General features: G+C 36.7%; 1 protein-coding gene across 1 annotated transcript in view; it reads left to right on the top strand.

Moving 5' to 3' along the window:
- The window catches only part of LOC133533249 (hydrocephalus-inducing protein-like), a 64,509-nt gene that overhangs the window by 6,332 nt on the left and 34,073 nt on the right, over positions 1–24,104 (top strand). The window contains 32 exon segments of the mRNA XM_061872203.1: positions 296–434; positions 688–812; positions 3,820–4,002; positions 4,398–4,606; positions 5,435–5,672; positions 6,267–6,471; positions 7,034–7,101; positions 7,192–7,412; positions 7,860–8,093; positions 8,164–8,285; positions 9,954–10,140; positions 11,047–11,196; positions 12,765–12,958; positions 13,042–13,307; positions 13,692–13,952; positions 13,955–14,130; positions 14,332–14,517; positions 15,164–15,257; positions 15,326–16,038; positions 16,040–16,144; positions 16,350–16,520; positions 16,609–16,791; positions 17,140–17,349; positions 18,398–18,537; positions 18,617–18,758; positions 18,968–19,185; positions 19,783–19,886; positions 19,982–20,136; positions 20,705–20,969; positions 22,276–22,445; positions 23,057–23,289; positions 23,506–23,686. Coding sequence (XP_061728187.1) covers positions 296–434; positions 688–812; positions 3,820–4,002; positions 4,398–4,606; positions 5,435–5,672; positions 6,267–6,471; positions 7,034–7,101; positions 7,192–7,412; positions 7,860–8,093; positions 8,164–8,285; positions 9,954–10,140; positions 11,047–11,196; positions 12,765–12,958; positions 13,042–13,307; positions 13,692–13,952; positions 13,955–14,130; positions 14,332–14,517; positions 15,164–15,257; positions 15,326–16,038; positions 16,040–16,144; positions 16,350–16,520; positions 16,609–16,791; positions 17,140–17,349; positions 18,398–18,537; positions 18,617–18,758; positions 18,968–19,185; positions 19,783–19,886; positions 19,982–20,136; positions 20,705–20,969; positions 22,276–22,445; positions 23,057–23,289; positions 23,506–23,686 — 6,248 coding nt within the window.

Genomic DNA, 24,104 nt, shown 5'->3' with positions numbered 1-24,104 from the left:
GCGTTAACGATTTTAACGTTTGCTACGCGGCCTGGAATGAAATCCACTGTGCTGTGCCCTACCACACAACGCGAGATGACATTCATAATGCTCATACCTCTCTTTTCGACGTAGTTTAAGGACATACCCCCGGGGGTACCAACACACTACTGTACGAATACCGGTTTTGCATTGTAGTGCCGCCGCGGGGTCACTTCACTATCAGGATTCAACCGCTTGCTGATGTCTTTTTTTTTGTACAAAATTACGATATGATAAGACTAGGTCCAACAATAATACATATTTTTTGATCCAGCTATGGGTCCTAGGCCTGTGTTTGATTTTCCTGATGAAATTACCATACCAGCAGCGCCTTTAAAAGTTCAAAATCATGTCATTGTGTTGGTACAAAACATTGGTTTGACGTCAGCTGGCTTCAAGTTGGACACGAAATGGTAAGTTATCCTAATATAAAACACCTAGTTATTTTCTAGGCTAACTATCTTAATAAGCTTTTGGTGCATTGTTGCTTAAACTTACATTACAAACACTTTAGTCCACGTATCAGATAATAATTAGTTCATTCTTCGCCTCTCGGCCACCGCTGGACTTCTTCTAGTTCAGTTTATAGTATTTAAGTAGTATAACTTTTAAGTAAAATAATTCAATGGAGTCATAGTTTGTAATTTTTACGAAATTATGTTTTAGTCCATTTTCACTTGAACCAAGATCAGTTTATTTAAATCCAGACGAAAATGTTGAAATAAAGGCAATTGTTAAAACAATGCGCCAAGGACACATAGAAGGCACGTTATTCGCATTGTTTGAAACCGGTAAGAATCTAAACTATTTGGTTATGATTTCATAAAATGAATAATTATTCTATAGACTATAGACGACCGGTTTGGCCTAGTGGGTAGTGACCCTGCCTACGAAGCTGATGGTCCCGGGTTCAAATCCTGGTAAGGGCATTTATTCGTGTGATGAGCATGGATATTTGTTCCTGAGTCATGGGTGTTTTCTATGTATTTAAGTATTTATACATATATATATTATATATATCGTTGTATAAGTACCCTCAATACAAGCCTTATTGAGCTTACTGTGGGACTTAGTCAATTTGTGTAATTATGTCCTATGTCCTATAATATTTATTCTGTTAATTATTGCGCTATTTTTCTAGATGTGTCAGAAGAATAAATAAAAAATAAAAATAATTTATTTCAGGTATACCAACCCATAAGACACATTACAAAAAATACTAAAAATAGATTAAATAACAGATTTTGCAGCTACCTACATAATAAATGATTACAAAAATAAATTTAATTAATTAATTATTAGCGGCACTTGGTAGAAATCATCACTTTGTTTGGCCAGTGATGATTTCTACCCAGTGTTTTGTCATGGGGCAGTTCAAGCGCTCAGCGAACATGCTTAGGATGGTGTTGGAGCTGCCGCGTGCTCTGTTCAGCAGTGACGCTACTCTCTTCCTTCTGACGGCGTGAAAGCCATCAGTGCGCGCCTCTGCGAACATAGCCGACGCACTGCAACGTCGCGGCCGCTTCATCAGCATCCTGAATATTATATAGAACCCTGCGCGTATTGTATGTGCGCTGCGTATGACTCACCCACAGGTAAGGTCCGACCGAGAACGCTTTTTCTGTCTCGGCCGAGACCGAGACCGAGACCGAGACCGAGACCGAGAATTTATAAAATAGAAGAAAAAAATACGATTTTTGCAATCAACATGTTTTAATAGTCGAAATTCGACGACCAATCAGAGAAAGTTATCATGATCAATTCGTAGCGCTATTAAATAGTATTCTTTGGGTTCCGTAGCAAAATGGCAAAAACCCTTATAGTTTCGCCATTGCCGTCTGTCTGTGTCTGTCCGTATGTCACAACCATTGTACTCGAAAACTATACGATATATTTTATAATGATATATGGAACGAAGGTGTAGGTATTATGTAAGTCGCATCTTAGTAAGGTTAAGCTGTAATACATACTTTTTCAGAAAAAAATATTTTGAATATTTTCTTATTAAAACGAAGTAAGTGCCACGAACATTCGCTCTTTTGCTTGTCTGGCTTTTTGTATTGTATGAAGGTACGGAACCCTCCATTATGCGTTGCCCGACACGCACTTGACCGGTTTTTCTAGTACGGATGTGTACAAAAAGAGGTACAATAGCAATAATCAAAATTAAAAAGTTATATATTGTAACCCAAAACACGTAATTTTCCAGCGTTAAGGTGCGACCAGACCGCAGCTTAAAAAACGGTCACGATACGGAATCGCAGTGACGTGTCGTATGCGTACCGTTTTTGACGCATGCTCCCCACACCGCTGCTTAAAAAACGGTGACGGTACGGAATCGCAGTGACGTGCTTCACGCGAATCTTTTTGCGTAAAAAACGCTGCATTTGCGTCTTTTACGTCACCGGTGTGGTGTCTGCCATAAGATCTCCGTGTAATATTTTTTGCGATTTTTACGCAGATCAATTTACGGTGCGTCAGCGTATTTTAAGCAGCGGTGTGGGGAGCATGCGTCAAAAACGGTACGCATACGACGCGTCACTGCGATTCCGTATCGTGACCGTTTTTTAAGCTGCGGTCTGGTCGCACCTTTATGGCCCGTTAAATTGTGACAAATGCTCGTTGTTTAACGTTCAGTTAGTGACTTGCTATTAAGTTAAGCCACATTAAATGAAAATCAACCTGTCTCAACAACGACACCGCGAATTTCGTCAAAATTACATAGAAGCATCCGCAAAGTTAGCAAGAAATTATGTCCAATATTCCACAACAGTAATCCGCCACAGGTATTGTTTTGTACTTACCTACTGTTCCCGTAAACAAAAATATATTAAGTATCAAAATATCCAGTGTCATCTTACACCCACATCAAGTTAATTTAAGTTACATGTCAATAACAATATACACTCATTTATTATCTCTTCCGCAATAACACAAACACAAAACGAAAAGAACCAAAGAACAAGTCATTGCTAGCAACCGAGCCTATCCGATCCCAACATCGTATTTGATAAGTAATTGGCTTTAAATGTGGGTACGAAACCAATCAAAATCACAAAAAACGTTACACCAAGCGGGCGATGCAACCAACGGGTGGTGCTCGTGCGCGGTAAATTCAAATCCACCAATGATAACTTATCGCCTAGTCTCGGTCTCGGCAAGAATCTCGGCCCATTTTGGCCGAGAGCCGAGACCGAGATCTCGGCCCGATTTTTGGCCGAGAATGCCGAGACCGAGACCGAGACCGAGATCTCGGTCGGACCTTACCCACAGGCTGCTGGTGTAGAAGGTTTGGCGACCGGTTTGGCCTAGTGGGTAGTGACCCTACCTACGAAGCTGATGGTCCCGGGTTCAAATCCTGGTAAGGGCATGTATTTGTGTGATGAGCATGGATATTTGTTCCTGAGTCATGGGTGTTTTATATGTATTTAAGTATTTATAAATATTTATATATTATATTTATCGTTGTCCAAGTACCCTCAACACAAGCCTTATTGAGCTTACTGTGGGACTTAGTCAATTTGTGTAATAATGTCCTATAATATTTATTTATTATTTTATTTTTAAGCCCTAAATAATGTGATTTTCACTTCCTTCGTACACCGAGCAAACCTGCGGGCAATCATGTTACCTCGCACAGACAAGGCCCTCCTCTCCCTCTCTATATCCGCATCGTCTCGCAAGTCCGGCGTGACTATGTTCTAGAATAAGCCCAAACTTGACCATCAAAAATAATATCTATGTTTATCTTATGTTTGTTTGACTACATACTTCATACCTCCTACTTATTTTATCCAGGCGAAATATTTAAAATAAGACTTATCGGATCAACATTTCTGGTCAGCATTCAACTTGAAAAGCAGGTGGTCAGGTTTTTAGAAACATACAAGACGATGGTGCGGCAGCAAACCTTTAAGATCACCAACAAATCTGAACACCTTCTCACCTACATGTGCATGAAAAATGAAGATGTCATACAAGGTACCTACTTATTTTCAATCAAGTGATTTTTCATAACTCAATTCCCCTCTATCATTTGTGTAGGTGCACAGGTCCAGTCGTTTCTGTTTATTAAATACGTATTTGAAATACTATCATAATATTAAAACAAACGCCCTTATTCATAAAACTTTGCAAGCATGAATTCATGTAGGTAGGTACATTTTATCCCTTTCTTACAAATGCGTAACTCAAAGAATAATGACAGTAAATTGTAACTGTAACATGGGGCTACCATTAGGAGGAAATCCTCCTAAGTTAGGAGTCCCAACCCAATATTACCTCTAACCTAATTACCAATAAGCCATAACATATAAGATAGCAGTCAGTCTCTGTATCTATTGTCTCACACTTTAGGAGTTTTTATTTTTTAACAGATTTTGACGAGAAAGTGAAACTAGCACATATACTTTACGAATTTAAAAGAAACGAATCAGCGAAGTGCCAAAAACTCGTATACTACGATGTTTTAAACAGTGACGAACATGACCGTGTGTATACTCGGATATTCTTTGACCAGATACATTCTCTCGTAGTCGATGAAACGTTACATTTCCAGGACACCCATTTTTCTATTACACCCATTGTGAGTATGTCGTTAATTGTTAAGTCTAATATTGATACACCGTACAGTCGAGCCTGCAGGGATCGGAACCGGTTTTTTGGAAAAACTTTGAAATATTATTATGAATATATTTCGGTTTATTGTTTACTCCAAATATAGGACTCGGTTGTGTTTTTAGATAACGACTTCGTATTATTAGATTGCCCAATTAGAAATGAAATAATTAACAAAGAACAAAAAAATACCGTTTTCATTCCCATACAAAAAATACCGGTTTCCGATCCCTGGTCTGCAGTATGTGCCTATTAAATAATTGATAACATTATTCGCCCTAAGGACGCTAAGCACAAAGAATTTTTTACCTGTCTGTCCCGCCGATGATGTCGGCAGATAATGCCACCGTGCGACCGGGACAACTATATAATTATGTGCGTTCGATAGAGATAGGAAATGACGGGTCAATGTACGAAATCCTTCGTGCTTAGCGGTCTTACTTTACGAAGATATTAAGAGGAAAGAGGAGCTGAGCCTTCCAACGTTCGGAATCCTCACCAAATAGCAACTCCCGTATAAGTTACACTATTCGCAAGTATTTGTCGTGACGTTTCGAATATCGAAGAAAATTGCCGCCCCCCGCAATAAAATTTTTAATTTGTGTTGTAAATGGTACGAATGGAAAAATTCGCAAAGATCTGATGAGCTTCTCTAGCGCAGTTGGTTAGAGCGATTAAACCGGTGTTCCAAAAGGTCGCGGGTTAGAATCTTGCCCTCTTCTATATATCCATCTCTAGAATTTCTCCATTTAAATTAAATATTGATCCATAGTTAACTATAGAATAATGATTTCAGCAAGGAAAACTATGGCCAAATAAATCGACAGAACTGACGATAACTTTCAACCCGCAAGCAATAGGCGAGTTTAGAGCTGTAGCCTACTTGGACATGGACGGCACACCAGATCGCATGCCGCTTTCTATGGTCGGGACCTCTTTGCCTCCGGAAATCGTTCTCAATTTGGAAACCTTGGATATGGATCGTGTTTATATAAACAAGAAGTACAACTTTGAAATACTTGCGATCAATAAAGGCAAGTTTTTTTCATTAACTCGCCAGTTTGTTTTAGAAATGAATGTTAATGAATGAAAAAATAAATTGAAACAACATGTTCTTGCGTAAATATACATAGGTAAGTATTTTTGTATTTCTTTTGTATAGATACCACGGGGCCTACGGCGAAATTCGCAATTTGCGGGGATCTATCGCTTTTACTCTCACTAAGACGTAATTAGAGTGATAGAGAAAAATGCCCGCAATTTTCGAACGTCGATTTTCGCGGTTATATTATGTCTATAGCTAGACTAGCCCAAACGTTGGCGTTTCGACAAAAAATTATAAATATATTCATAAGAATGCATAAAACGCAGTAGTTACATAGATATAGGTACATTTAGTTACTAGTGTTACTACTTAGTAATTTTGTTACTTGTCGTATTATGTTGTAACGTATAAGATGTTTCTTTATTACATACTGCCGGGCGATTAAGGGTAAAGGCTAGTGGCGTAGTAACAGCATACGTATTCACAGTTTGATTATTACCTATATATAATTATGTTTATTCTTATCGCACTTCTATCGCGCTGCTGTAATTATGCAGATGTTTATTAGTAACGCTTGACCCAGGTCACATAAACGGTGTGATAGTATACCAGGACACGCCGACACTGTTTGGCAGCCACGTGACGTGCTCGCCCGCACTGCGTTGCCTGCGCCCCGGTGAACAGGACATCTTCGTCATCTCCTTCAGCAATTCAAACCAGGGACCGTACTTTGAGGAAGTCAACTTCCTCATACGCGATACGGAGGTGGTGTTGAAATTATATTTGAAGTGAGTATTTATTAGACTAATTATACGCCTACCGGGTAACAGCAGTGATACTGGGCGCGCCGCATCCGCGGCCGAAGACCTCAAACGCCGAAAATACGCCACCCTCGGCAGTAGCTACATTTTCGAGGCGTTTGGGGTCGAAACGCTGTGGCCGTGGGGCCAAGCGCGTGTCGACTCTACAAGGACCTGGCGTCGCGCCTTATAGATGCCACAGGTGACCATAGAGCTGGCCAGTATTTTGCTCAAGGATAAGCATGGCCATCCAACGGGCGGCCAGCCTTCTGGGCACACTACCCATCGGCCACGACTTGGGAGACGTTTTTTATTTCCTTTAAGTTTATTTGCAGTCTTTATTATTATTATTAAGTTTATTTATAGCTTATTGTTGGATAGATAATTACATTTATAAAGTCGTAAAAAAATTACACGCCTTGAACTTGCTTTAAGTATTTTTTTTAATGCTAACTTGAAAAAAATATATATTCGATTGATTCATTTATTTAAATTCATCACATTACAATACAAATTTAAAGTAGTTACTAAGTTATCCTTTTAATTTCAGAGGAGAAGTGATTTACCCGTCTGTAAGGTTTAGTATACCCAGTTTGGACTTTGGGACTGTGAGCCTTGGTAAGACCGTTTGTATACCTTTATGTTTATTTTAGTTATCAAATAACTTTATGCTTTATTTCGTGGCTGTTCTATCGGATCTTGTTACAGGAGTACCGACAACCTTAGAATTTGACGTTATAAATGAATCAATTGTGGATGTGAGTGCATCAGTAAAAATTTCATCGGATGGTCCGGAAGTGAGCAGTATAATGTTGGTTGACTACGCTTTGGCGGAAATACCAAAGCCAGAAATTCCTCAATGGCCGAGAGAATTTGACATACAGCCAGCAAAAATTTATTTGGGGCCTGAATCCAGGATTTCTCTAAGGGTTCGTATAGTAAATAAAGTAATGTTTAATTATAACAGTAAATACATACTCAATAAATAAATAAAAATAAAAATCTGCCCTGTGAAGGCGTAGCATACACGATGTTACGCTACACGTAACGTTAAAGTTAAATTACGCAAAGTTGGTTTAACAGTAGTTACGCTTATAAGCTCATAAGCTCATAAAATGTACGCAACGCATCCCGACAGAGTTGCATGGATTGGTATTAACGTATGGCAATTGGAAACGTTGGCTGCGTAGCGCCTCTGGCCTAAGTTAGTAACATAATAGACTGGCCTAAATAAGTCCTGCCCAGTTTCTTGCATCGGTATCTTCTCGTGTCAGAGGTATAAGGTTTATAACGGGTGGTAATTATCTCTGTAATATATATAATATGCTATAATTTAAAATAAACTAGTTATCTTTATCTTTAATTTGTCCCCGTAGGTAACATTAACTGCAAATTTGATACGAGCAAATCAGACATCTCTCGAATTGGAGCTAGAGAAATCGGACAGTCCTCCAATTATTTTACCAGTGACTTTCGACGCGAGAGTTCCCGAGATCACTCCCGCGCCAGATATCAATCTGCGCGCATGTTTTTTGGATTTTCCTTATCAATATGAAATACAAGTTCAAGCGAACGAGATAAAAGGATACTACACTCTTTTAGAGCAGGAAGTAAGTATCAAGATCTGGTGAAGTAAAAATAACTCACACATTAATCATTGATAAATACATATATTTTCAGGAAGAGACGACGTTACAAGTCATAGTCGGTAATAAAGAAGGATTTATAAAGCCTCATAGTGTTATTACATTTCCAGTTACTATAAGAACATGCGCTCTTGGTGTTCAAGAGTATATGATCAGGTTAGATTTCTTTGATTTTCGATTTATTTGATTAGATTTCTTTAAATGCAGAATACTCCCCCGGCTTACCTTTATTTTTAAACAATTTTTATTGCTGCGTAGCAAATTAACGGATCAAAAATTAATTATATGGTTAGGTATACTGAGCCAACATAACGGTTATCTGTGTGCATCTCGTTGCCATTAACAGAAATGAATTAGTTTGAGAAGGACGGAGTAAAATTAATATCATATAGATATTTTTACGGCACAGCAAAGGAAAAGAACTCATTGTAATGTTATAATATCTGAATACGACTCCTGGATTGATGTGTGCGCGAAGTAATAGCACGTAGCGGAATCGTCGGATATGACAAATGTGTGCCCGATTTAATTTGGAAAATTTCGTCAAAGAAACGTCGGAAATTTTGTTCAGAAATATTAATTTGATGTAATTGTACTAAATAGAGTAGAGGATGTATATCACTAGTTGCCAGTTTATGAATAAATACTAGTAGAGGAAAGTCTACAGGTGTCCTACTAAAATGACCAAAATTAAAAAGGCGTTCGGGGTTCTTAGAGAAAGGTCCGCATGTTATACGAAGTGCTACGCCGTAGCATCAAGAATATTTGCAGCACGTGCTTAAGAGCCCATCAACGTGCTCACTAGCGCCACTGCTAAATAATTGTGATTGTTTAAATTTTACAATAGATATTTAAAAAAGGGGGTTGCTACGTAATGTATTTGTATTTAAGTACCTTTTGAATACATCAAACTAGTTTTTATGTTGCTAGATTTGTCGATCTATGAACTCAAAACCAATACGGCCGTTTTAACTTTGGACGCCTAGATTGACGTATCCAGCAACGTAAAAACTATTATGATGTATTCAAAAGGTACTTAAATACAAAATACAGTACGTAGCGGTTCCGTAGTCAACTAGGAACCCTTATAGTTTCGCCATGTCCATCTGTCTGTCTGTCCGAGGCTTTGCTCCGTGGTCGTTAGTGCTAGAAAGCTGAAATTTGGCATGGATATATAAATCAATAAAGCCGACAAAGTCGTGCAATAAAATCTAAAAATTTAATTTTTTTTAGGGAACCTCCCCTACACGTAAAGTGGGGGTGAAATTTTTTTTTTGCTTCAACCCTACAGTGTGGAATATCGTTGGAAAGGTCTTTCAAAACGAATAGGGGATTTCAACAAACATTTCTTGATAAAGTGAATATATTCGGAGATAATTGCTCCGAAAGAAAAAAAAATGTGTCCTCCCCCCCCTCTAACTTTTGAACCATAGGTCCAAAAAATCTTGGAAGTAGAGCTTAAGAAAGACATTAAATGAAAACTATAGCGGATATGATCAGTTTAGCTGTTTTTGAGTTATCGCAAAAAATTTCCCCTTCATAGTAAAAAGACGTACACCCACAGTTCATCTCTTGGTTAACAATCTACCATACTTTAACTCCAGTTTAGCTTATTGTGACGGAAGAGTAACTACGGAACCCTACTCTGAGCATGGCCCGACATGCTCTGGGCCGGTTTTTAAATATCTGTCGTTAAATTTAAATAATCACAATTATTTAGCAGTGGCGCTAGTGAGCACGTTGATGGGCTCTTAAAAGTAGCTAGAAAGTAGTTACTACTACTTTCTAGCGTAGTGTTATGGAAATCCAAAATCATGTTCTCAGGATAAATCTGTTCGGATTGTCAAAGCCCGTGGACATATGCCACGTTTTAGAGTGCGGAGTCCGGCCGATCGTCACCTGCACTCCTATGGCTCTGCATTGGGGTCAGGTGAAGTTACTCAGCAGAACGCGGAAGACTTTAACTCTGACCAATGATTCGCCGGTCGTCGTGCACTACAGAGCTTCGGTGGTATGCAGCCATGTTAATTTAATAGAAAATGGAAAATTATAAGTAAAATTGAAGATAATAAAGAGTCCACTTTTAACTAAGATAAAGTACCGGTGCAAGTAATTGTTGCCTAGATGACAAAATCTTCTTTTAACCTCTGACGAAAATAGAGGGGTATTATAAAGTGTGTGTCCTCATACTGATTAATCAATGATTTGAGTGTGATTTTTTATTTATTGAAAGTGTGCCTGTCGAGACCGTGCTGCGGGCTGTGCGGGTTGTTAGATAAATTTAGACTCAAATGATGGATCTGTTTTGATTTTCACGAGGGTTTTTGAGTTCTAAAAGTTATAATTACTTGTTTACTTACTCAATTCATTTCAAATTTGTAGGACATAAAGTCTAACGTCCAACAACACCGTTGGGTTGTCTATTCAAAGGACAGAATAATCACAAGAAAGCGCTAAGGCTACTTGTGGGATTCTGAAAACCTACCCTGTTATTTAATTAAATATTGTTATTATAAAATAATTACTCGTAATCAAAGTATTTACGTCTGATGGCAAAATTACACGTATAAATTAGCGATGAACAACACCCAACGAATACCCACCAAGGCATTGACATATATCTAAGCATGGGCCTTACGGGCACTAAGAATGGTGCTAGTTCAGCGATGTCACTCACGCATTTGAGCCAATCTTGCAGTCTAACGCAAATAGTTGCGACTTGCGACCAACGCGTGATTCGAACTCATCAAACAATCGTTTTGTGGCGTTAGACTGCACGATTGGCTCGAATTCGTGTGCGTGACACCGCTGTACTGGCCCCGTTCTTATTGCTCGTAAGGCCCGTCCTTAAATATATGTCAATGCACCAATGCTATTCAAACCGTGCCATCACTGCTTGCCATTTTATGAATTGCAGTTAAACCGCGACGGCAGATGGCAGATCCAGCCCAGCGAGGGGCAGATCGAGCCCGAGAGCGAAACAGATTTATGTCTCACGCTTTATCTGGTCGATGCTGACACGTATGTTAACAAGGCTGTGGTTCAGCTGGAAAGAGTTAAAGACATTGTAAGTTTTCTAAAACTTCTATGAGATCGGTCACATTAAAATATGTTGTATGATATTCACATTTATTCATCTTTGGTGTCCATCAGATTAGCTCTTTTTCATCTTATCATTGCATTGTCATCGATTTTTCAAAAGTATGCCAAATTTTGGCTCAATCGAAAAATGTGGATGAAAAATAGTTTGCAAATTCTTCAGACTATCGGACAACTACTTTACATAGTTTGTTACATACTTACGTACATACGTAGAATAAAAGCTTGTAAAAGTAGGGAATTTCAGTTATAGCACAATCGGAATAGAACAAACCTCGAAATCTCTGGGACAGTCGTGAAATTTGGTATGTATGTAAATTAAAGGGCCTTTTTTCATGTCCACACCATTTGACATTTGAGGACCACGAGGAATCGCAGCCATCTTGAAAAATGTGAACCACCTGGAGAAATTCGCGTTTTACTCAAAATTTACGTTCTCTATGAAAATATGGTGTAAGACAACATTAAACTTTATTAAATTATACACAAAAAAGTCCTAGATATCTTTGCGAAAAAATACATCTTGTTATAGAAAATACTTGCTGAATCTAGGTTTAGCGCTTATAAGCTTCCAAGGGAATGTCCCCTATAATAGCAAACCCAGAGGAATATGAATTATTATCAACATTTTACTCGACTGCGACTTCACACCAGAAAGTCGGGTTATGGGTTTAAGTACTAGTTAATAGTTCTCGTGTTTTCCCGAACAAAAAGTGCAGCCTGTAATATATAAATACAAGGCAAGGTTAATAACCTATATTGAATAAAGTATGGGCGGCAACTGTTTGGGATACGCACATTAGCTAAGATACGAACACATTTCTTTTGTATCACAAACAGCTGGTCGGCCTCGTTGCTGTCCTCCACAGCACCACGGCGTAGCGGAGCCATGCGTACGCATATGCGTAGTAAGCAGATAACGCACATTTAAAATTAGTATTAGTTTTTAGTACATTAAGCGCATATATAAATTTAGACATTTTTGATTTAATATTTTGGATATGTCCTTTCCAATTTATTCCACAGTCTATTGTTATGCCTAATAAGTTAAATTCTGTAACTTCCTCTATCTTATACGAATTACTTTCCAAATTTAATTGTATTGGTTTTTTTGTACCGGTTAAAATTGTATAATTTTAGTTTTCTTCAAATTAATTTCTAAATTATGGTCACTAAGCCATTTTTTTACCGTGGAATTTTTTTTTTGTTATGTGAATTACATTCTGAGCTATTATTGCATTTAAATAAATAAATAAAAACGAAAAGTAACGGAACGTTTTTTGCTGCTTTCTCGAGGGTTCATCATATTTTCCTAGATACCGTAGATTTTAAGAAAAACGCAAATTTCTCTAGGATATTACACATTTTACAAGACGGCTGCGATTCCTCGAGGTTCCCTAATGGCAGATGGTGTGGACATGAAAAAGAGGCCTTTATTTTACATACATACCAAATTTCAGGACTGGTCCAGAAATTTCGAAGTTCGTTCTATTCCGATTGTGCTATTAGATAAATACTGATTAACACTTATTTCAGCTTATCCCCCTGTCAGCCACTGGAGCGGGAACAAGCATTGTAGTTGGTGAGCTACGTGATCGAGTAATTCTTGGGCGACATTTTACGAATTTTCCTCTAAACTTTAAGGTAGACATGGAAAATAAAGGAACGCGAATGCATGCTTTAGAATGGAGCGAACATTACAAAGCACCCAAGACGCAACCGCTAACTGCGTACGTGTACATAAAAAACAAAAATTGTAATTTGTAAAGGAATTCTAGTTGTTTGATTTTATGTTAGCATTTGCTTTTTTCAGTGGTTTCTTTAACCTGGAACCTAGAGTTTTCAAAATGGCAGCTGGAGAAAAAATGGAATTAACAATAACAGGCGTTTCTCATAAAGTAACGACTGTTAAGGAAATGTGGTACTTAGTAGGCAGCGTGGAAGGCATAAATAAAAAAGAACTTTTATTGGAGTGTGAAATTATTGCCGAATTTGTGGATCCTAAAATAGAAGTGTCGACATCACTCTTAGAGTTACAATATGATTTTGGACCATACAGCGAGTACTATAAATTAACTGGTAATTTTTCATTGTTAATATAATTATTGAAGTAATTTTCTCATATTTTAATTAGGGGACAAATCAAATTATTTTACTAGTGTAGACCTCGCGAATGTGGACCTCTAGGCTACCTAGCTGGCCTAGAGGTCCCGGCGGTAGAGGGCAGGGGTTAGTCGCATAAGCTGAAGACGCCGGATCAAATCCGCCCTCTCGGCTCCGCCACTCGAGGAGGGCTGGGTCACTTTTACTTTAGTCTATAACGTCAGTACATAAATAATTTATACATGTATAGTACCTACTTAAAATTAAAATATATATTGATTTGTTCCCTAAGTTAAACCTGTAGGTAGTTAATTTTAATCATTAAATAAAAATAACATTAATAACATGTATTCATTGCAGAAATAGTAACAATTAAAAATGTATCTAAATTACCTTTGGATATAGATATAAATGTTAAACCTCCCTTTGTAATTATCAAAAAGAAGAGTACGTATAAGGTTGCGCAGGAGGATGCAAACATGTGTGCCTGCATCTGTTATCGAGAGAGTGATTTAGATGTAGCCAATATCCTCAAACTTGGAGCCAAGCAATCAAAAATATTCATAGACTATTTGACATTAAAACCAGTTGAACCATTAAGAAAGGGGGCGCTGAACTTTTTCAAGATATAAATAAAATTAAAATGGCATTTAATTTAACCCAAAATGTTGAAGAGCGACTAGAAGATCAAGAAGTTATGAAATTACAGATTTTGTTTGATACTACAAAACACATGAATTTGAAATCTAGAATCTATAGTGATTCCATGAGAATTCAGTTCAAAGGGCATAAAAATAAGGTAATATTTGTTATAAACTTGTTTAAATTCTACACGTGTCGAAGGCTATTAATGCATAGATTGCACACGTACGTTCTTTATCATTTACATCGCGCGGTACTTATTGAAAATAAGCGAAAATCCGCTATCCAATTTCAACTCTTGTCAATATACCTGTATTTCTGATGCCATCAAATACCTAACTGATAAATTGTTTTTTAGGATGCTGTTAAAATAATTGGAAGAATAAATTTTCCCAATATATTAGTTATCTCGCCACGGATAGACTTTCAATGCATTGTAAATAGCAGCATCGAAAGCAAAACAATACAACTTCAAAACCTTACACCGCTGCTAGTTTGTTTCAGATTCCAATGGAAAAAGTGTGTCATTAGTAGTAATGTCATGGTAAGATATAAAAATCAATCTCTCCACAGAAACTCAACCACAATGAAATACCTACAATCTATTACCAATTCGAAGTACCTAGATACCTACACGTACCTATAATACGAGGATTTTGTTAGGGTTATGATTTATTTATAACAGTTAATGCTGCTTTCTCGAGGATAGATGTGGAAACATAAGTGGCGAGTTGGCTATATGTTTAAAGTTCACACCTCTCTACCCTCAGCCCTCACACTAGTGTTGCCCTTGAGCCATCTTAGATATCGCTTTATGTGGTCCACCTTGTGAGGGTAAGTCACCGTCTGTCGAAAATAAAATTGCATACCATTTTATTAGGCAGGCGTCCGGTTTTCTATCCCATAGCCCAGTATTTAGTCCATCGCTTTCGCCCAATAACCTAGTTCTTTTTATTTTTAAGCAACTCTCAATAGTCTTTACATACTTGCGGCGCGGCTTGCTGCCTCTGTGTGCGTCCCATGTCACAGGCAAGGGCAGCATCCGCTTGGTATACCCCTTACATTTTATTAAAGTGTCAAAAGGGACTCTACGTGTTGGCTTCGGCTCCGCGCATGCCTCCCAAAGTTCCGGAACACCATTTTTCCGTGATGGGGAAGACTTTAATAATGTTTGTCTTTTTCAAGAGTAGCCTGAAATACCTGAATTGCAGTTACCATGTAAAGATGGCGATATCAATACTTCATCATATTATGAGACAGATACGGGGTTTACAAAACCAGGAGGTTCGTATTACTAGTCGTTTCTGTACCTGTAGTATTTTACACGGCCCAGTAATCCATTATTTTTATAGATAAACTAAAAGAGATAATGGGTGCGGGATATCGCGCTCCATTTCACTCTCCAAATAGTCCAAATGATACATTGGAAAAATCCGACCAAAAGGCATCTGCTTTAACATCAAACGTTCCGTTCAGTGATGAAAGTGCTTTTATTCCTGAATCCGGAGATGTGAATATACCAAGAACCAAAATAATTCGAAAAATCGCTCCAATGATACCTTTTCAATACGATATGAAATTTCCTTGGATTTGGAAATTCCGTAAATTAGAACATGGCAATAAAATAGACACAAACCAATTACTAAGAGTCACGCCATTTAAAGGACTGATGAAACCCAATGATTGCCAAAATATTCACATCATATTTAATCCAAGTTGGAATGTAAATGTTAAAGCTGTACTGGAATGCGAAGTATTAGGAGGACCATCGGAGTTTATTAGCGTCACAGGCCAAAGTTCAGAGATAAAATACAATATCAATACTCATAAGTTGAATTTCAAAATCCGATCTTTCCATGACAATGAAACTGAGTTATTGATTTTAACTAATACTGCAAGATTGGTTTTTGAATATAAGACGTATTTGAATGAACCAAAGTTCGAGACTGAGCTCAACGGTACGATACTGGATCTGTTGCCTTCAGAAAGTACCTTACAACCAGAGGAGAAGATAGAGATACAGGTTGTGGTACGACCTGGTGTGCTAGGTTACTTTCACAGTGTTTTTTTTGTTGGAGGTAGGGCATCTACCACACATCCCCATTGAAGTTTTTGGTTGGGGAGTAATTCCTCAGGTGTATCTTTCCTTACCGAGGCCAGAAATTGTGAATGTAAGTGTTGTAGCAGTTTGTCAAATGTAATTATTTGTCATTATGATTCTCTTGTATACCGAAAATAGTTTATTATAATAGTGAATATTGTTTGAACATTTAAAATTATTAATTGCGTCGTTAACGGCAATAATTTTTGTTGTTAGTTTATTTCGTGCACATCGGCTTCGGTGAATCGGTTTGTATTAAGCAAATTATGTTTCAGCTACAACCTGAAACAGGTTATTTAGCCATCCCAACTTTGACTGAGGAATACTTAGGGGCTGTAAGCGAAATATTTAGTCTCGCCAATAAAGATCACGTAAATACACCTATGACGGACGGCTGTTTTAACGATGCTGATTTACAACGCGATTGGCACATTTGCTCGGATTGGGTAAACCAATTAATGTTATAGAAAGCGCAACAAGGTTTTCTTTTTTAAATAATCATATTATGTGCTTCTATTATTATCTTATTTTCAGGATGGTTATCCTTCGAATATGGATATTGATTTAGCAATTGAGAGAATGCTGGTGATAGAGCATATTAAATTGCGCCCAGAAATTTTAGTGGCATATTCCACAAAAACAAAGATAGGTCCTATTCCTGGATTTCTAACAACACCGTATGTCGTCGATTTCGGAGTTGTTATTACGGGTAGCACGGTTAGTAATATTTTTAACCTGGGTACGATTATTAATGTGAGTGCCCTTATACCGAGAGAATCCGACGAGAATAAATTATGCCTATAGATTTTACAGTCAGCGACAATACCGGTAATTTTGACAAAATATTTTTGATGTTAAACGATTTTTTTTCTATTCATGATCAAACGCCTCTATGTAGCGTTAAATAATTACTTAGAGTGTGGAAGTTACTTTGTAAAGTCTCCTTGTAAATGTCTATTTGTAAAAATATTAGGGAGTGGCAGATACTTTTGGCACTTTGTTCTATCTTATATTACTAATGATGTTGACTATAGGTACTATTAATATGATATATATATACACTAGGTTCAATGCGTCGTAGAAGTAATCAATTACGGCCCAATAGTCACGAAGCTGCATTTAGCCAAGCCCATAAACTTGCCAAGTTGGCTGGGATTGAAGTTGTGCGGCAAGTTGAACCCGGGCGAGAGTGGTAAAATGGAAGTCACTTTCTCACCCAACCTAGAAGATTTCTATGAATTGGAACAAGATGTTGAAAACACTTTCAAAATAGAGGTAAACTAACTTAGGTACATACATACACTTAAGTCACGTGACCTCGCCACCAATAGGCTAAGGCTAGCTTCGTGTGACTCTTAACTAAATTATTAGTTCGTTTACTATTATGTGGTTTACTCAAATGTTTAAGTGTACTTCATTTTCATAAATTCAATATCATAAGTCATCCGTTTTTTTTCTAAGAACTCTGATATATTGTGTAAATACTTGGACAATGATCGTTTTTAGGGTTCCGTAGCCAAATGGCATAAAACGGAACCCTTATAGTTTCGCCATGTCCGTCTGTCTGTCTGTCTGTCTGTCTGTCTGTCTGTCTGTCTGCCTGTCTGTCTGTCTGTCTGTCTGTCTGTCTGTCTGTCTGTCTGTCTGTCTGTCTGTCTGCCTGTCTGTCTGTCTGTCTGTCCGAGGCTTTGCTCCGTGGTCGTTAGTGCTAGAAAGCTGAAATTTGGCATGGATATATAAATCAATAAAGCCGACAAAGTCGTACAATAAAATATAAAATTTTTTTTTTTTTAGGATACCAAGTGGGGGTGATTTTTTTTTTTCGCTTTAACCCTAGAGTGTGGGGTATCGTTGGAAAGGTCTTTCAAAACTAATAGGGGTTTTCAAGAAACATTTTTTGATAAAGTGAATATATTCGGAGATAATCGCTCCGAAAGAAAAAAAAAATGTGTCCCCCCCCCTCTAACTTTTGAACCATAGGTCCAAAAAATATGAAAAAAATTGTGGAAGTAGAGCTTAAGAAAGACATTAAATGAAAACTATAGCGGACATGATCAGTTTAGCTGTTTTTGAGTTATAGCAAAAAGTTTTCCCTTCATAGTAAAAAGACTTACTTTAATTAGGTACTGATTATGCAAATTTGCCTATTTGTTTAACTCGGGTGAAAGGTACCGTGTCATCCCTTGGTTAACAATTTACTATACTTTAAGCTCCAGTTTAGCTTATTGTGACGGAAGAGTAACTACGGAACCCTACACTGAGCGTGGCCCGACATGCTCTTGGCCGGTTTTTCTATATTCAAACTAAACTTCTTTTTTTATAGGTACCTTATGGAATCACAATTCCTGTTAAAGTGAAAGCACTTTGTGCTGTGCCTTACCTGGCATCAAACGTCGAGGCCATAGACTTCGGCTCAGTGAGATGTGGAGACAAAATAATAAATACAATATCTTTAAAAAATGTGTACGTTGTGACGAGCACTGGTATAAACTTCATTTAGTAATTAAAAACAACTATTTACTCTTATTATATTATCTTATAGGGGCAAACCAACATGTATCTGGTACGTCACATTGAAACTTAAAGTTCAAGGACATAATCCTATGACGGTGCTGGATAATTCTGGAAAATTTGAGCCCGGTGAGGGTGGATGGCTCAGCATTGCTTTTAAACCAGTCACGGAAGTAAGTTTTTAATCATTTGCGTTGGTACTAGCTTTCGTTTATATAGTATTTACACATGCAGTTTTAGTACAGCTTAGAGCTGAACTGAAGCTTACTAATTATAAAATTGTCCCGTCCAACAAAAAAAACATGAAACTTGGCATTATGTATTTTATACAGGTACTATATGCTAAGAACCCGGTGTTAACTTTTGTAAATTATCTCAACAGATGGTTTATGAAGGCATGTTATTATTTCGGTTCCACATGAATCCCAGGAAAATGGCAATACCAGTAAGAGGGGTTGGCATTATACCTCAAGTCCATGTCATCGGAGGAAACGTTGCTTTTCCTCCAACACTGCCGTGGGCAGAAACAACTGACAATTACTTCGGCTTAACTAACCCCTGCCCCTTTCCTATAGAACTTATATTCGCACATAGCGATCAGTGAGTATTATTTATAATATTATAATCGGGACATTAGAAATTAAATGAGTTTTCTTTATTGTTACGAGTAAACTGTTATTTGTTAAATAGTATTAGCAATAATCCGTGTTCATTATTACATTTATTACCTGTGTTTGACAATTTTCGGGAAAAAATATCAAATGTGTGTAATATTTAGTCGATTTTTGAACAATGTTTTTTTATCCTCCAGAATCTGGACTGAAGAGGAAGAAATCTATCAATTATTATATAAATACTACAACAAACCGGAAGAAATGCTTGTTCCTGCAATAACGCCTGGCGCTGGCATGCACCATGAAATAGTTAACTTCTATAAGCATTTTAAAGAACGCGTTAAAAAGTATGAGTTTTCAATCATATTATTAACAATAACTCTTGTACTGTGCTATTAAATATGAAATAGCTATTTTAAATATTGATGGGCCTTTAATGTATTTAGGCAAATGGAGGCGGAAGCAGCTGCTAGAGGAAAATCACCATCTACTACGACTAAGTATGTAATATGTAATTAATATTAGTTTTCGTCATTTTAATTACTTTCCATACTTAGTATTAATTTTTGTACGTTTTACACAGAAAGGGCCCTAAAACGCCTAAAACTGGAAAACAAATAGCATCGTCCAAAACGGCCACAGAAATTGTTCAAAGAAAATTTAGATCTGAAGCCGAAATAATAGCAGGTACTTATAATAAAAATGATTATGGCATCACTGCCACATGTACATACCACTTGAAACAACACTATTAAATATTTTATACCCTATGTTTGTTTAAGATGAAATAAAAGCATTAAAAGATGACGGCAGAGATCCACTTAAAGAATGCTTGGATGCATTTGATCATCATAGTTCTAGTAACGAACACGAAGTACAATCCAAAGGACTCATTGTTTTTGTTCATGGTTCTCCGGGTGAAGGTATAGCATTTAGGGTAATAATGTACTGAACATTGCTGTTTATACAGTCAGCAGCAGAAATAGCTAAGCGGGTGAGGTGTTCAAAATAACCTACACACGCTCTCTTAATAAAAAATATAGTTGCGGTCTAGATATTTTACATACGCCTTTAAATATACACCGTGTTTTTTTTTATTTCCGTTAATTTCAAGGGTGCATCGCTGAGCTTAAATTAAGTAACTTCCATAAAGACACCGGTATTCTAATTAACTCCATTTCGGAGATAATCAATAATTAATTTTTATCTGATAAGGTCCTTAGGAGCGTGTACACTTCCTTAAGGCCTATTTACATATTGTTTCGTGTTTAGTAAGAGTTTCTTTTTAAAATTAACTATGCCATTTAGTTTCCTCAAACGTACTTACCGATACCCCGCAGTTAACGGAATTCAATAAAAATACGGTATATTTTCAGTCGTATGTATGCAGGTTTCATCACGCACGATGTTTTGCTAATATAACAAAAAACTATTATCCAAATGATTTTTCTTGCATAATTTTTGGAAATCTTATCAGTATCAAGGCCTCGAACCCATGGCCTAAGAATTAAGTATTACCAGATACTCATACCTTTACTGTCCTTTTTAATGCATTTGAAATTTTAGAATTACAATCACAAGAAATGGCATACACGATTGGTATGAGATTAGGCATACCGACAGTTAACATTGATATGTGTATGGTAGAAGCATTATGCTGTCTCGATACTGAAGCCAAAGTAATAATAAAGAGTGCGATGGAAGAAGCATATGAAATATACAAAAGAAGTATCGCGAGAGATGATGAAGTAGAAAACGAACATCCTGAAGGTGTGCACTGGTGTATTGCTAATGCTTTTTACAATCGTTTTTAGATTCTCGGTGTTAAGAGAAAAGTGGCCGTTTCTCCATAAACGCGTAGTCCCCATTTTCCTCTGTTTTTTTACATAATTTGCCCCTACGTATGAATTTTTAGATTTTTGAATTATTGTAAAAATTAGGAAGATTTTATACAAATATTGAAATGCTCCTAACTCTTATAATAATAATTAAAATTTTGAAAAAAATCGACGCAGAGGAATAGCTGTGGTTGATATACAACAAATTGTGTCAAAATATTTTCAATGTTAATATCCTGAGAGGAAAATGAAGACTATGTTTGTATGATATGGTGATTTCGCGTGGGTCCTCCACTTTCGTATTAATGCTATGATAAAAATTTAACCATTTGAGAGATGCGTATAGACCTATTTGTATTGAACTGTCAGCATTTTCATAGACGTACGGCACTTTGTTAATAAACGATCTACGAGTATTGGTCTATTTAGGAAATGGCGAACGATATAATAAAAAAAAAGGTAACACACTAAATAGTATTTTATACATTCGTGATATAATAGAGTTTTTCAGTCGAGTACCGGGTTTAGGCAACGAAGCTAGCTCAGTTACCTAAGTAAGGTACGAGATTGAAAAGCTCGATTATATCACTATTGTATACAATACTTTTTCTACGAGTCATCTAGTATAATACTCTTTAACTATAAAATCTAAATAATTAATGAAAATTGATAAGTATCTCAGTAGACAAAAATGTAGTACAAAAGACATAAACTCGCGTTGAATGAATATGCTCATGAAAGTCATGAAATAGTTGCCCGTTTATGTCTTTTCTACGGGAGCGTGGCGACACGTGATTCGTCAAATTCTTCATAGTTGACTACAGCCATTCTCAAATTAATATTATAGTTGAGTTGCGAGTACATGAAAGGTACGCAATTATAGTTGGTATACGGAATCTTAATTCAACCATTACAGCCGACGAGCAGAAAAAGGTTTATTTCGCATCTATAATTGGATATGACTATCACACATATATGAATATCACTACATCTTATAATAACACAAACTGAAAAGCCACAGTTTTTCATGCGGGGTTCACCTATCAATACTACGCAATTATAGTTTGGTATACGAAATCACAATTCAACTACTATAGTCGAATTATGAATTCTTTAGACATTTTGTCTTTTTCATTTTTGAGAATTGCGCATTTCCGAGTTTGTCATTCATCCTGGTATTAAGTATAGAAAATAGAAATTGTGAAACATGTAAAGACACGAATAATATTAATATCTAGAATTAGGCGGTGAAACAGAAGATGAGTTTGATGTGGTTTTAACAAAGCTTCAAGCCTTAGCGAACAGTAAAAACATGACTACACCTCGGTCAAAGGCTGGCGATAAAAAAAAGAAAGAGAAAGAGAGCAATGTAGTGGAAGCAATGGGATCTACGACGATGTTTCAACAGGTAAGTATTTGCAAGATTATTTGACCTCATACGGCTCACCTCTGACTTCTACCTCATCTGACTTCTACGAGTATAATCTAATGGCACCAACATTTGCAATAATTTTGCAATATTCAAACTAAAATAGAATTACAATCAACCGAGTAATAAAAAAAAAAAATACAGGTATTACAAGAGCCTATTAAATTATTTAAGTACAATATTTAAGTGAGAATGTAGTAATCATTATAGACTTTAAATCGTTATAGAGCCTCAAGTTTCAAAGGTTAGAAAGATCTTGGAAATTTCAAGTAAATTCACAAGAAATAAAGAAGTGTATATTTTGGAAAGGGAAACTTCTGTCCCATATTTTCTATTGATCCATTTTGAAATTTTGATAACTTTTTGATGGCACGTCAGTAGTTTAAGTAGATAGATTGACGTACTATAATAATCATCAAAATCGGCCTTCATAACATATAACCTACTTTTGCGCCATGCTGTTGGGGACGGGTAATACTACGTTATCGTAAGAACAGTATCAGAAACAATATATCAACAATATAATATGTATAATACACGTACAGATTAGTAACAGATTATTATACTAAAAATCTTAATGTTTTTCAAAGGACTTGACACAAGAACTACTGATAGACTTCTTTGCTCAGCCAAAATTCAATCGTGGGTTTGTCGTAGACTCATTAACGAGTTTTACATTCAACCAGCCAGCGATAGCGCTTACAGCAATTATTAAAAGTAAGCACTGCATACAGAACATACACTTGATACTGTGTCAATCAGAATTTAACAATTGGGCGCAAGCATATGAAGAAGCTCAACGTGAAAACGAATTGTTAGAAGAGTAAGTGTTCTTTAGTGTCATTTATAAAAGAAAATATGTTGATTTTTTCTTTTTCTTGGATTTCAAATAAAACTTTATTCTGGTAAATGCAACATTCCCAACTGTCGGGTTAATACGCGCAATTGGATCAGACCGACCAGACAGGTGATTTGCGGAACTACCCGAGTACAATTTTTATGTATACCAAATTGTACATATTTATGTATAATTTTCTAGACCAGTGGAAAAAGTGTACGAGGAGGCGGAAATAGTTGAGATCGTAAAAGAAATTGATGAAATGGATGGTGACGATTTTGAAAACTTAACTCCGGAATTTAAATCTCTATATGTCACTCATGGTTTGGATACAAGAAGGAAAAAGTTTTTAGAGAAGACTGGGTATGTATAATTGAAAAGCGTAATTTTTAAAAATTCTTTTATACACCGTGTTTTTTTCCCCGTTAAATTCAAGGGTGCATTCCTGAGCTTAAATTAAGTAACTTTCTCATAGAATCCGGTATTCTAATTAACTCCATTTCGGAGATAATCATTAATTCATTTTTTATCTTATAAGCTAATCTGTGATAACACGGGGGGCACATTCTAGGGGTATCGTCTTGGCTCGTCACAATCGTTTTTTGTCAAATTGTTAAATTCATCCCGTTCTGCTTTCGTCGCCCATTCTTCATTCGTCACTTTCGTGGGTCGTTCATATCATAATTGGTAATCTTTGTCGTTGGTCTATTTCTTATTCCGGCATATTTCGTTATTCGTCAACATCTTCTTTGGGCATGTACGATGTTAGTGTATGTTGTTTTTAGACTCACTCGTTATTT

The sequence above is a fragment of the Cydia pomonella genome, unplaced genomic scaffold (assembly GCF_033807575.1).
Source record: "Cydia pomonella isolate Wapato2018A unplaced genomic scaffold, ilCydPomo1 PGA_scaffold_143, whole genome shotgun sequence".
Taxonomy (NCBI): domain Eukaryota; kingdom Metazoa; phylum Arthropoda; class Insecta; order Lepidoptera; family Tortricidae; genus Cydia; species Cydia pomonella.
Note: the sequence above shows the minus strand (reverse complement) of the source record. Positions and strands in the feature narration are given on the sequence as shown.